Genomic DNA, 12,735 nt, shown 5'->3' with positions numbered 1-12,735 from the left:
CAGCATCGGTGCCAGCGCATGCCAGTTTATTCAGTGACTCAGCGCCAAATACCAGGACCCAACCACTCACCAGCATGTCACTTCCTGAACACCTGCCCTGAAATCTTGAATGATGACTCACTCACTCCTTTACACACATGACTAAGATATGGCTCCCGGGTTGTCACCATGCTGGGCATGCTACGGTTCTCACCTCTGTCCCCAGTGGGTGCTTTGTTCCTTGAGATCTTTCTCACCAACCCTGACTTGGTGGCTTCCACAGTGACTCGTCCTGATTTCCCTTTTCGGTGTCATTTCCCTTTGAGGGCACAGGCCCTCAAACCACTTTCATTGACTTCCAGATCTCAGAGAGCAGCATTGCCTACGAGAAACGCAAAGCAACGGAGGCCATGGAGAAGGAAAAGAAAAAGGTGCAAGACCTGGAGAATCGCTTAACCAAGCAGAAAGAGGTATGAGCCGCAGGGAGGGAGAGACAAGAGGGGCCCAGCACGGCGAAGGGCAGTGCTCTAGAGGCAGGCTCTGGGTTCAGATCCTACCTCTCCCCATGCCTGGCTGTGGAACTTCAGACAAGTACCCTACGATCTCAGTGCCTTAGTTTCCCCACTTATGAAATACACCTAATACACACAGATCAATCTCCTTGAGTTCTTGTGAGACATGACTGCTGTTATACCCACAGAACACATGGAGAGGCACTCAGCATTCCACGTATATGTGTCAGCTGCCCGTGTTAGCATGGCAAACTCATGACTGGGAAGTGGAGGATCCGAAGCCCGGACTGTCTGACTCCCCAACCCTAAATCTTCACCCCTCCCTCTCTGCTGCACTTCAGCTTTGGGCTCAGGTGCCTAGCTTAAGAGAGGAGATGTTGGCCGGGCGCAGGGCCTTATACATGTAATCCCAGTATTTTGGGAGGCCGATCACCTGAGGTCAAGAGTTCGAGACCAGCCTGGCCAACATTGTAAAACCCCATCTCTACTAAAAATGCAAAAATTAGCTGGGTGTGGTAGCACGCACCTGTAATCCCAGCTACTGAGGAGGCTGAGGCAGGAGAATCGCTCGAACCCGGGAGGTGGAGGTTGCAGTGAGCTGAGATTGTGCCATTGCACTCTAGCCTGGGTGACAGAGCAAGACTCCCTCTCCAAAAAAAAAAAAAAAAAGAGAGGAGATGTAAGGGTATGGACACCTGGGTTTCTGATCAGGCCGATATCAGTTTTCCCAGCAGAGCTTGTCATCATAATTATCATCACCTTCATAATCAAAATGTGTTTACTGTTATCACTGAGAATTGTAAACATAGTAGGAATAGAAGTGGATTTCGCACCTGACCCTGCCTTGGGTACCTCATAAGCAGTAGGGCATAATTCGCTTCTCCTGGGTCCCAGCAGTACAAAACACATACACATACAATTACCAATATGTCAAAGTCAAAGCCCAGTTGACAAACATGCAACCTGGCAATAATGGGTTAAATTTAAATATAGGTGACTATGACTTCAAAGGATTTTCGGGACCAGCTAGGACTAAAAAGGTCTCTATTCGCATCAACCTTGGATCATTTTCTTCAAAGAAAGGTTTGCAAACATTAGCATGCATTTGAATCTCTGGGGAATTTATTTTTAAATGCCTGTTTCTTGGACCCCACCCCAAGAAGTTCTGACCCCCTGGGTGGAGGACGGACTCGGGGAGCTGCATGTTTCATAAGCAGCCCAAGTGGTGCTGATGCACTTTAAACAAGGCTGCTCTAGGGAGGCTAGTCAGGAAGGCACATCTGGATTGCACGTCAGCCCTGGACACCAGTCTTCAAGGAGGGACCTGGAGTAACTGGCATGTGTCCAGAGAAGGCAGACGAGAGTTGGGTGGAGTGATGCAGGACTTGGCAGCCCAGGGCCTTCACGGTCGCAGCGGACCCCTGCAGGGAGGCACGTGCTGCAGGCTGTGGAGAGCCCAAGAAAAGCAGCCTCTTCCCAAGCAGCCATGTCCCCCACATGATGTACCGTGGATCCTCCATGAAATACACTATGGGTAGGCAAAAAGGCGAGGTTAAAGTTTGAAAAGTAGGTAAGTCGGGACGTAAAAGGGATCCGGAATGAGACTAATGGAAAAAAAAAAAAAAGTGTATCATGAAATCAATGAATGAGTCACAATTTTTACTCTAGCAGTTACAGTGCAAGGGAAAGCCCAGCTGGTTGTACAATTTGCTAGACAAAAGTGGACCAACTGCTCATGGAAATATGACCATTCTTGGTACTAGACCAGAGAGAATCTCTCCTAAGGGTCATTACATAGAGGATTCTGCAACAAGCAACCTTCTCAACAATATCCTTAGAACAGTAACATCAGAAGGTAGGGTCTTGGTCAGGCACAGTGGCTCACGCCTGTAATCCCAGTACTTTGGGAGGCCAAGGTGGGTGGATCACCTGAGATCAGGAGTTCAAGCCCAGCCTGACCAACATAGTGAAACCCCATCTCTACTGAAAATACAAAAATTAGCCAGGCATGGTGGCGCATGCCTGTAATCCCAGCTACTGAGGCTGAGGCAGGAGAATCACTTGAACGTGGGAGGTTGCAGTGAGCCAAGATCATTCCATTGCACTCCAGCCTGGGCAATAGAGTGAGACTCCTTCTCAAAAAAAAAAAAAAAAAAGTGAGGTCTTATGGCAGCCCTCAAAGTAGACAGGTGATATTACCCTAGATAAGCAAGAACAGGACCCAGCCCAGGGATTCACCATTTACCAGGAAAATCCAAGGAAATACAAGTAGAGTCAGGCAGAGAGTTGTGTGTTTGCACATTTTTTTTTTTTTTTTTTTGAGACGGAGTCGTGCTCTGTCGCCCAGGCTGGAGTGCAGTGGCTGGATCTCGGCTCACTGCAAGCTCCGGCTTCCAGGTTCACGCCATTCTCCTGCCTCAGCCTCCCGAGTAGCTGGGACTACAGGCACCCGCCACCATGCCCGGCTAATTTTTTTGTATTTTTTTAGTAGAGACGGGGTTTCACCGTGTTAGCCAGGATGGTCTCGATCTCCTGACCTCGTGATCCGCCCGTCTCGGCCTCCCAAAGTGCTGGGATTACAGGCTTGAGCCACCGCGCCCGGCCATGCACATTATTTTATTTGTACACTCAGAAGAGCAATCAAAGATTGATTTCATCTATATAGGCAAATAGAAAAGGGAGAGAGGAGAAAAGAAAGGAATGTCCAATGCATGGGACCAGTGGACTTTGTTCTCCTATGCTTGGGACAAGCTGCTGAGTAGCCGGCAGGGAGCAAAGATGGCAGGCCGCGTGATCTGCTCATAAGCAGGGCAGCTTCACAGCTCTTCAAAGAAACAATTTCAGTGTGTTGTGGATTATTTGGGACACCTGGGGTGTGTCGCTGAGCTGTACGTGGCAAGCTACTCCGTGGGATGCCTGCCAGTGTCCCCAGTGAGCACCTCCGTAGGCCAGGTCCACATGAGGTCCTCCGTGGAATATCCCAACAGTAACAGCAAGGTTAAGACCCTGAAAAAGAATCAGACGGAGTTAAACGGAGGTACACAGAGGATGCAGCAACTCCGAGGCGAGGCTTGCAGGAATAACAAGATGAAAATGGTATAGGGATTTAATATTTTCAAAAAAAAGTGTTTTCTTTCCTGATTATAAAAAAACAAAAACAAAAACAAAAAACAAAACAAAACAAAAAAACACTTGTCATTCTAGAAAACTTGGAAGAAAAAAAAAAAAAAAACCCAGAAAATCACTCCGAAGAAAATAATAACTAACAGAGTCCACCGAGCACAGTTGCCACTGTCGACATTTTGATGTGATTCCTTCCAGATCGCCTTTGTGTTGAACCTCAGCATCGACATCGATAAATACCGATTTATGATCAAGTTAGTGATTTACACTGTGACACTGTGCACAATGCTTTGGATGCTATTTTTGATATTTAACATATGATGTGTCAACCTTAAATAACGAGATTCTCTAAGCATACAGTTTATTCGAGCTCAAAGCTTGAGGACGGCAACCCAGAAAACAGACTTCAAAAGAATGAGTCAGCGTTCCAAAGCAGGGAGGTGAAAATTTCACTTTGATAGGCAGTTAACAGGATCACAATGTCTTCCACACAAGGTCAGCACATGTGATTATAGCCCTTTGGTTGGTCACAGCTTGCTGCATTCCTGGGAAAATTGCTTTAATATTCCAGGATGAGGGGTGATCATCTGAAGGAGTCTTATCTCTGGTGCTACCAGGGCTTTCCCGCTCGTTTACAGAAAAGAACAGAAGTTGCAGGTGCGTGCTATGTGACCCAGGCCCCACAGCCACATTCCTCTCGAGTCTCAAAATAATGTAAGGTTTCAACCGCTTTAAGTTGGAATGATTTTGGCCATTCACAGTGACTCACGCCTGTAATCCCAGCACTTTGGGAGGTCAAGGTGGGAAGATCACCTGAGGTCAGGAGTTCAAGACCAGCCTGGCCAACAGGGCAAAACCCCATCTCTGCTAAAAATACAAAAATTAGCTGGGCATGGTGGTGGGTGCCTGTAATCCTGGCTACTAGGGAGGTTGAGGCAGAAGAATCAGTCGAACCCGGGTGGCAGAGGTTGCAGTGAGCCAAGGTCCCCACTGCACTCTAGCCTGGGCAATAGAGCGAGACTCCGTCTCAGAGAAAAAAAAAAGTTTGAATGATTTCATTTTGCATAGAATGTCTCAGTGTCATTAAACAATCTTCTGTGACCTGGGTTTGCACTGTGCTGGATGGATCCCAATTTATTTTCTTCTTCCCTGGGTTGGTTTCTCACTCTTCACTAGTGCAGCAGATGCCCAGCCAACCCACCCTGTGCATCAGTCTTTACGTCCTTAGGAAAAACTCCCTAAAGTGGAACTGCTGAGTCACAGGACTTGCACATTTTCAGGCTCATAATACACATTCCTGAATGAGTGTCTAGAAAAGTCACAGCAGTTTGCACCTCCACCAACAGAGTTTAAGAATGCCTAGTACTTCTAATATATTTTAAATTTGATTACATAATGTTCATAAGATGCCCAGCACAGTGCCACTCAAGAAGCCCACACTTCACATTATTGCAGGAGGGACTCAAAGAGAATAGAATGTTGACTATGAAAGATCGAAAGAATCTTTCATGTGGTGGTGGGTGCAGTGGCTCATGCCTGTAATCCCAGCACTTTGGGAGGCTGAGGCAGGTGGATCACGAGGTCAAGAGATTGAGACCAGCCTGGCCAATATGGTGAAACCCCGTCTCTACTGAAAATACAAAAATTAGCTGGGTGTGGTGGTGTGCACCTGTCCCAGCTACTTGGGAGGCTGAAGCAGGTGAATCGCTTGAACCTGGGAGGTGGAGGTTGCAGTGAGCTGAGATAGCACCATTGCACTCCAGCCCAGGTGACAATGTGAGACTCCATCTCAAAAAAAAAAAAAAAAAAAGAATGGGTTCCAGGATAAGGGATAAGAGATGCCCAGGACAGGGCTGCTGGAGCCCTGGAGGAAAGGGGGGTGTCCTGGAAGCAGGTGTTGCAGTGAAGGAGAGAAGGGACTCAGCACATTCATCTTGGAGAACAGATTTAGAGACAGACATGACAGCCCTCCTCAAATATTTAAAGGGCTGTCTCATAAAAGAGAAATAAAATGTACTCAATGAGCTCCAGGTGACAGAACTGAGCTCAGAGACCAGAAATCACAAGGAGACAGATCTCCGCGGAATATAAAGACGAGTTCTATAATAATTGGAACCTTCCAGAGAAGGCATAGACTTTGTACTTTAAAAGAATCGACAGAATAATTAGAGAATAGACTTTGCCCCCTCCCTGAAGGTTGGGGAGAAGGGGACTGGGTAAATATGTATTCCTGAATGTCTGTTATTTTGCTATTTGTTTTTTTGTCTAGGAATTAGAATTAAAAGAGCAAAAAGAGGATGTTTTAAGTAATAAATTAAGTGACGCACTAGCCATGGTTGAAGAGACTCAGAAAACAAAGGCAACTGAAAGTCTAAAAGCAGAGAGCCTCGCCTTGAAATTAAATGAAACATTAGCTGAACTGGAAACTACCAAGACAAAAATGGTAAGTTGGTGCCTTCCAGGAACAGGAGAATTTTTCTCTCAATAGAAGATTACAGTGCCGTGAGAATGCGTGGCTTAGACCAGGGCTTCTCGGCCTCAGCACTGCTGATGTTCTGGGTCAAGTAGCTCTTTCCTGTTAGGGGCTGTCCTGAGCATCTTAGGATATTTAGCATCACCCCTGTTCTCTACCCACCGGATGCCAGGAGCCCTCTCCCCCCAGTCATGATCACCAAAAATGTCTTCAGACATTGCCAAGTGTCCCTTAATGGTCCCCTAATGTGAAGCGTTGGTTTAGAATGAAAGGTACACAGAGCTAGGATGCCCCGTCTGCAGGGTATTCTGAGATGTTGTAATGCAGGTTCCTCACAGGATCAGAATGCCTGGAGAGCCTCAGGACCGAGTGATGAGTGATGATTCCACAGGCTTTAAGACAATGCATTAAAGTGTAGGCTCGGTATTCGAGGCCCTCCAAAATCAGGGCTCGATGTGCATTCAGTCTCATCCACACGCTCAACCGACAGGTTTCTGAACAAGGAAGTCATGAAGGTGAATCTCCCAGAAGAGAACAAAGTAAATTTCATGAGGGTGTGGCGTTGGAGAGAACAGCTCTGGGTGTGGCACTTGGTGGACCAGAATCATAAGGATCTGACCTTGGCGGGAGCTGGGGGAGGTGTGGGAGGGAGGGAGTAGTTGGAGAGAGTTACGATGGCAGGACTTGATAACTGCTGGCAGGACGTGAGCACCAAGGAGAGCACAGTGCCAAAGGAGACTGCACGCTTCAGGCCAGGGCGCTTGGGGACCTGATGGCGTAAGGACGACATAGGGATGGGAGTATGGAGGTCTGGGGTCATGGTGGGGGTGTTCTCTTGGAGCAACCCTCTTTTGGAGAAGAGGAGACAAGAGGAGGAAGGTGAGGATAGGGCATCAAAGTTCAAAAGCCCCCCAGCTTTGGGTACACAATAGTTTTGGGAGAGAAAGCAAGACAAGAGCCTGATCTGGAAGGCAGTCTCCCAGGCAGGGTCCTTGGAAGAGCAGGCATGTGTGAGTGTCGGGCAAAGAATGTACCTGTCATGGGGAAATCAGAGGCGGAGGCCCAGCACGTCACCTGGCAATAGGGAGGAGGACAGGGTGAGTTTGGAGTAGCAGGCGGGCATTGAGGAGGAGGTACTGGGATGCAAACGCCAAGGGGAGCCTCAGGAGGGAGTGTTTGGATGTGGGAAAGCAGCAGATTTGCCATTTGGGGGTCATTCATTTTTTGTTTTTAAGAAATGCAAATTCTGGCTGGGCACAGTGGCTCGCACCTATAATTTCAGCACTTTCGGGGTCAAGGTGGGTGGATCATCTGAGGTCGGGAGTTTGAGACCAGCCTGGCCAAATGGTGAAACCTCGTCTCCACTAAAAAAAATATGAAAATTAGCTGAGTGTGGTGGTGCACGCCTGTAGTCCCAGCTACTTGGGAGACTGAGGCAGGAAAATACCCTGAACCCAGGAGGCAGAGGATGCAGTGAGCCAAGATCATGCTACTGCACTCTAACCTGGGTAACAGAGCAAGACTCTGTCTCGAAAGAGAGAGAAAGAGAAATAAGAAAGAGAGAGAGATAAAAGAAAGAAAGAAAAAGAAGGAAGGAAGGAGAGAGAGAAAGAAAGGAAAGAAAGAAAGAAGGAGAAAGAAAGGCAAATTCTGCTTTTTCTTATGAAATTGTTCATTCATTAATTCCACAAATATCTATCAAACATCAAATGCTGTGGGCATAGCAGTAAGTAAAAAAAAGACACGTTTCTGCTGTTACGAATTTTACATTCTAGAGGGCATGAGAAACAAAGAAACAATTAAAGGCTTCAGGGACAATGAAACAGACGCTGAAACAGGAAGTGTCTGGGGTTGCTCCTGATAGGTGGTCAGGGAGGGCCTCTCAGAGGAGGTGACGCTGGAGCTGAGCCCTGAGAGTCAAGAAGGAGTTGGCCATGCAAGGAGCTGTGGAAGAAGTGTACAGGGCAGAGGGAACGGCACGTGCTAAGGCCCTGGGGTGGGGCCCAGTTTAGCACCTGTGTGTGCCCAGGGGGTATGTTATGGTTGCTGTCATACCCAGCTCCCAAGACCACACTGAGTGACGCTCTGTTCCCAGATCTTGATGGAGGAGCGGCTAATCCTGCAGCAGAAGACGGTAAAGGCCGTCCAGGATGAGCAGGAATCACAGAGACACGGGTTTGAAGAAGAGATCATGGAATATAAGGAGCAAATCAAACAGCACTCCCAGACAATTGTGAGCCTCGAAGAGAAACTCCAGAAAGTCACTCAGCACCATAAAAAAATAGAAGGCGAGATTGCAACATTGAAGGACAACGACCCGGGTAAGTCCGAAGGGGGACCAAGGAAATCTTAGTGTTCAGGGTAGGTTCTGATTGTCTGCTGGGTCCCAACAGGCTGATGGTTAAGAAAAAGGCCGTGCCTTATTCAAAAGCTCATTCATTCTCTGAGGCCCCCTTTTGTTCTTGTTATACAACGATGTCAGAAGCCCTCCGAGGCCCAGGTTCAGCAGAAGTCATGGCAATGAGTTGGGACATCCTTTGTGCCGACCCAGTGAGCCGGCGAGACACACAGGCTACCAGGGCTGTCAGAGCTGTCAGGGCAGCACGAAGTGGAATCATCTTTTCCACATGAAAACATCTCGTGTGGGGGCCTTTCAAAGGCTTCTCTCTGCCATTGGCCTTTTGCATCTTCACTAATGCACTCATTACCAGCCAGGATTTGTCCCTTAAAAAATAAACCCAAAAGAAGCTGAAAAAAGAACTCAGACTTGTGAGCACTTATTTGTCCCAAACGGACAAGGTAAGGTATTATTGTAAAGTTGTTAAGCTCTTGGAGAAAGTTCTGGAAGTAGAGGACCCAGGCCAGGGTATCCCAGCCTCAGCCCTGTTGACATTTGGGGCAGGATCATTTTTTCATGGATGGGACTGAACTGGGCACTATTGGGTGTTAGCAGCCTCCCTGTCCTCCACCCACCAGCTGCCCGTGGCACCCCTACCCCAGCTGTGACAACCAAAAATGTCTCCAGACATTGCCCAATGTCCCCTAGAGGCAAACTCACTCCTGCTTAGGAAACACGGCTCTAGTTCCCAGCAAGCTGGCAAACCATCAGGACTTCCCTCATTCATTCACTCATTCAGCTCTCTCGGTGGAGCTTCTGTTATGTTCCGATCTCATGTAGGCACTCGGGATCCAGTGATGGACAAGCCAGTTTTTGTCCCCGTGGTAACAAAATTATTGCCCTGACAGGTGATCCAGGATGAGTAGGGCACCGTGACAAGGACAAAGAGTGGGGTTCAGTTTCCCAACCCAGAGTCCAGGTTAGAAGAAGCGTGTTTGAGATTGAGCTGGGGGCTGGGTTCAGTGGCTCATGCCTGTAATCACAGCACTTTGAGAGGCCAAGGCTGGCAGATCACGAGGCCAAGAGATTGAGACCATCCTGGCCAACATGGTGAAACCCCGTCTCTACTACAAATACAAAAATTAGCCAGGCATGGTGGCGTGCGCCTGTAGTCCAGCTACTCGGGCTGCTGAGACAGGAGAATCGCTTGAACCCAGGAGGCGGAGGTTGCAGTGAGCCGAGATCACACCACTGCACTCCAGCCTAGCAACAAAGCGAGACTGTCTCAAAAACAAAAAAAGAGATTGAACTGGGACCTGAAGGGTGATGTCCAGGTTGGAGGGAGGGTGTTTGAGATTGAGCTGGGACCTAAAGGGTGACTGCATCTTTGTCACCCCCGTACTTAGACCAGTGTGCACTCCACAAATGTTTGTTGCAGGAATATACAAGTGAGTGAACACGTGACTGAGTAGTGAGACAGGATGCCAGAGGCAGTGCACTGAGGTGTAAATGGGAGGTGAGGAAAGGAAGGTGCTAAACACAGATTCTTCTTCCAAGAGAGACAGGCAGGCGGTGGGACCAGGGGCTGAGGCTGCACTGCTCACCAGCTTAGCCAAGTGGGTCGCTGGTAGCTTCCATCACTCCGGTGCCCCTTTCCCTGTCTATAAGTGGACTTGATGGCCCCTGCCTTCTAGAGTAGCTGGGACAATTGCATGGCCACACACTTTGGGAGAGCCCGCAGCCTGTGACATGGCACACATGTGGGTCTCACAAGGTGGAGAGGGCTGCAGGTGGAGGCAGGGTTTGTAAGTTGTGAAAGACACAGGTGTGCTTGTAAGCAAAGGGGAAGGACCGCCTCCTCTCACAACGATCACATGTCCCTCTGATACAGCCCAAAAGGAGGAAAGGCTGCAAGACCCTCTGGTGGCTCCCACGACGGACAGCAGTGCCAAAGACATGGCGTACGAACACCTGATGTGAGTACCCGCGGGTGCGTGAGCACCAGGCATTCTCACCGGCGCCACCTGGGTGAGGGCAAACAGGCAACCAGCCCCTACCTGGGCCACACTGTCAGAAGCCATACAAGGAGCTGGGTCTGCTGCCTTCCCAGTGCTGCTTCCACTTCCCCATTCCTTCAGCAAGGCAGGGCAGTGTCATGGAAAGATTTAGGTGGATCTACATTCAGATCCCTCAGCCTGTTTTCTGCTGTTTATAACAGAATACCCGAAACTGGGTGATTTATAAAGAAAAGAGATTCATTTCTTACACTTTTGGAGCCTGAGAAGTCCCAGGTTGAGGGGCTGCATCTGGTGAGGGCCTTCTTGCTGTTGGGGACTCTCTGCAGAGTCTGGGAGTGGTGCAGGGTATCACATGTCCGGGGGCTGAGTGTGCTAACTCAGGTCTCCCTGCCTTTGCCTCTTTTTATAAATCCACAGTTTCACTGCCATGATAATCCATTAATCCACTAACCCAGTAGCCCACAAATCCATTAATCCATAATTGTACCTTTGTGACCCAATCACTTTATAAAGGCCCCACCTCTCAATACTGCCACATTGGGGGTTAAGTTTCAACTTGAGATTTGGAGGAGACGAACATTCAAAACACAGCAGATTCCAACTCAACACTTTCTAGCTGTGTGACCCTGGGCAAGTCATGCCACCTCACTGAGCCTTAGCTTCCACGTCTGTGAAGTAAGGCTGTACATGCCTAGTGCTTGGGAATTCTAGCTAATACTGCTATTAGCTATTTTTCCCGAGGATCAGCTAGAGGCAAGCCCATTCGTAGGTGTTATTAAGCAGACAGAGATTTCAAACAGTGGAGATCACTTGGTGGGGCGGGGCCCTGCAAAGGTAAGAAGTTAAGGGGTCAGCTAAATGACCTCAAATAAATGATTTCAACTCTCCTGACTCTGAGAGCCAGTGAGTCTATAAAGAAATCTATCCTCGAAGAACTGACAGTTTTCAGAGAAACAAACGTATGAATGGGAAAGATCCAGAAAACAGCACATAAAGAAGGAGGTGCCGATGGGACGCAGTGTAGGGATTCAGAAGCTCCCCCAAGAGGACAACCACCTACCCGATCCTTGCACCAAATCCTAGTGACTAAAGTCTAATGTCACAGGGTTTTTACCCCAAAAAGACAAGGATACCCCGCCTCCACGTTGTGAAAAGTTCCTGACTTCTCCTCCTGTTTAAACTCTAGAAACAGTAGTGCCCATGACTTGGAGAAGAGTCAGCACCACCCGGCCCTGCTCTGGTCCACTTGCTTGGCTTGTGAACATGCTTGAGTTCTGAGGTTTTATCCTTGAGTTGGAAGGTTTGTGGTTGCAGCCAAGGACACACACACATACACGCACACACAGAATATACTATATATATGTAGTTATGTTCATTCTAATGATCACCAGTCTTTTTTTCTTTGTTTGTTTGACATGCAACCTGCCAGTGTTTTACTTTAATTCATAATAAACACAGTACCTTCTAAAGTCTGCGTAAGGCTGGGTGCAGTGGTTCATGCCTGTAATCCCAGCACTTTGGAAGGCCGAGGTGGGTGGATCACCTGAAGTCAGGAGTTTGAGACCAGCCTGGCCAACATGGTGAAACCCCGTCTCTACTAAAAATACAAAAATGAGCCAGGCATGATGGCAGACACCTGTAGTCTCAGCTACTTGGGAGACTGAGGCAGGAGAATCGCTTGAACCCAGGAGATGAAGGTTGCAGTGAGCTGAGATCGTGCCACTGCACTCCAGCCTGGGCAACAGAGCAAGACTCCGTCTCAAAAAAATAAAAATAAATAAAAAATAAAGTCTTTATAAGAAGAGCCTGGATTTCAAAAGCCTGTGAACTCAAATGAAGTGGCATTAATACCTGCCCAAAGACTAAGGCTCCCAACCCCCTTCCACAAGGGCAAGACCTACTCCCTGCAACACACACAAGATCTGTGTCCGCCCGGCTGCGGTTTCTCAACTTGCTGAGGCATGCACCCTGTGTTCTTCCTGTCAAATCTCCACCCAAGGCGCCTCCCCTGCTGTTCCTGCTGGGCACCCTTCACCCCTCCACTGGGCGCAGCCACCCTCCCATCAACCATCCTGAGTCTCAGGGTGCCAAAGGTGTGCTGCCCTCCAGGGGTGTGGGAGGGGGAGCTGTCCCGTCACCATCACTGTCCCCCTGGTGCCTGGGCGCCAAGGCCACACTTCCACCAGCTCCCCCAGGAACACCGTTCATTCACATCACACTTCCACCAGCCCCCCCAGGAACACCGTTCATTCACATCACACTTCCACCAGCTCCCCCAGGAACACCGTTCAT

At 48.6% G+C, this 12,735-nt stretch overlaps 1 protein-coding gene across 1 annotated transcript in view; it reads left to right on the top strand.

The window, feature by feature from the left end:
* The window catches only part of FHAD1 (forkhead associated phosphopeptide binding domain 1), a 157,330-nt gene that overhangs the window by 112,398 nt on the left and 32,197 nt on the right, over nucleotides 1-12,735 (top strand). The window contains exons 19-22 of the mRNA XM_026448299.1: nucleotides 342-449; nucleotides 5,884-6,057; nucleotides 8,183-8,408; nucleotides 10,317-10,401. Of these exons, the coding sequence (XP_026304084.1) occupies nucleotides 342-449; nucleotides 5,884-6,057; nucleotides 8,183-8,408; nucleotides 10,317-10,401 (593 nt within the window). The remainder of the gene's footprint in view (nucleotides 1-341; nucleotides 450-5,883; nucleotides 6,058-8,182; nucleotides 8,409-10,316; nucleotides 10,402-12,735) is intronic.

The sequence above is a fragment of the Piliocolobus tephrosceles genome, chromosome 1, assembly GCF_002776525.5.
Source record: "Piliocolobus tephrosceles isolate RC106 chromosome 1, ASM277652v3, whole genome shotgun sequence".
NCBI classification, from domain to species: Eukaryota; Metazoa; Chordata; class Mammalia; order Primates; family Cercopithecidae; genus Piliocolobus; species Piliocolobus tephrosceles.
The sequence above is the reverse complement of the archived record's forward strand: the minus strand, read 5'-3'. Positions and strand labels throughout refer to the sequence as shown.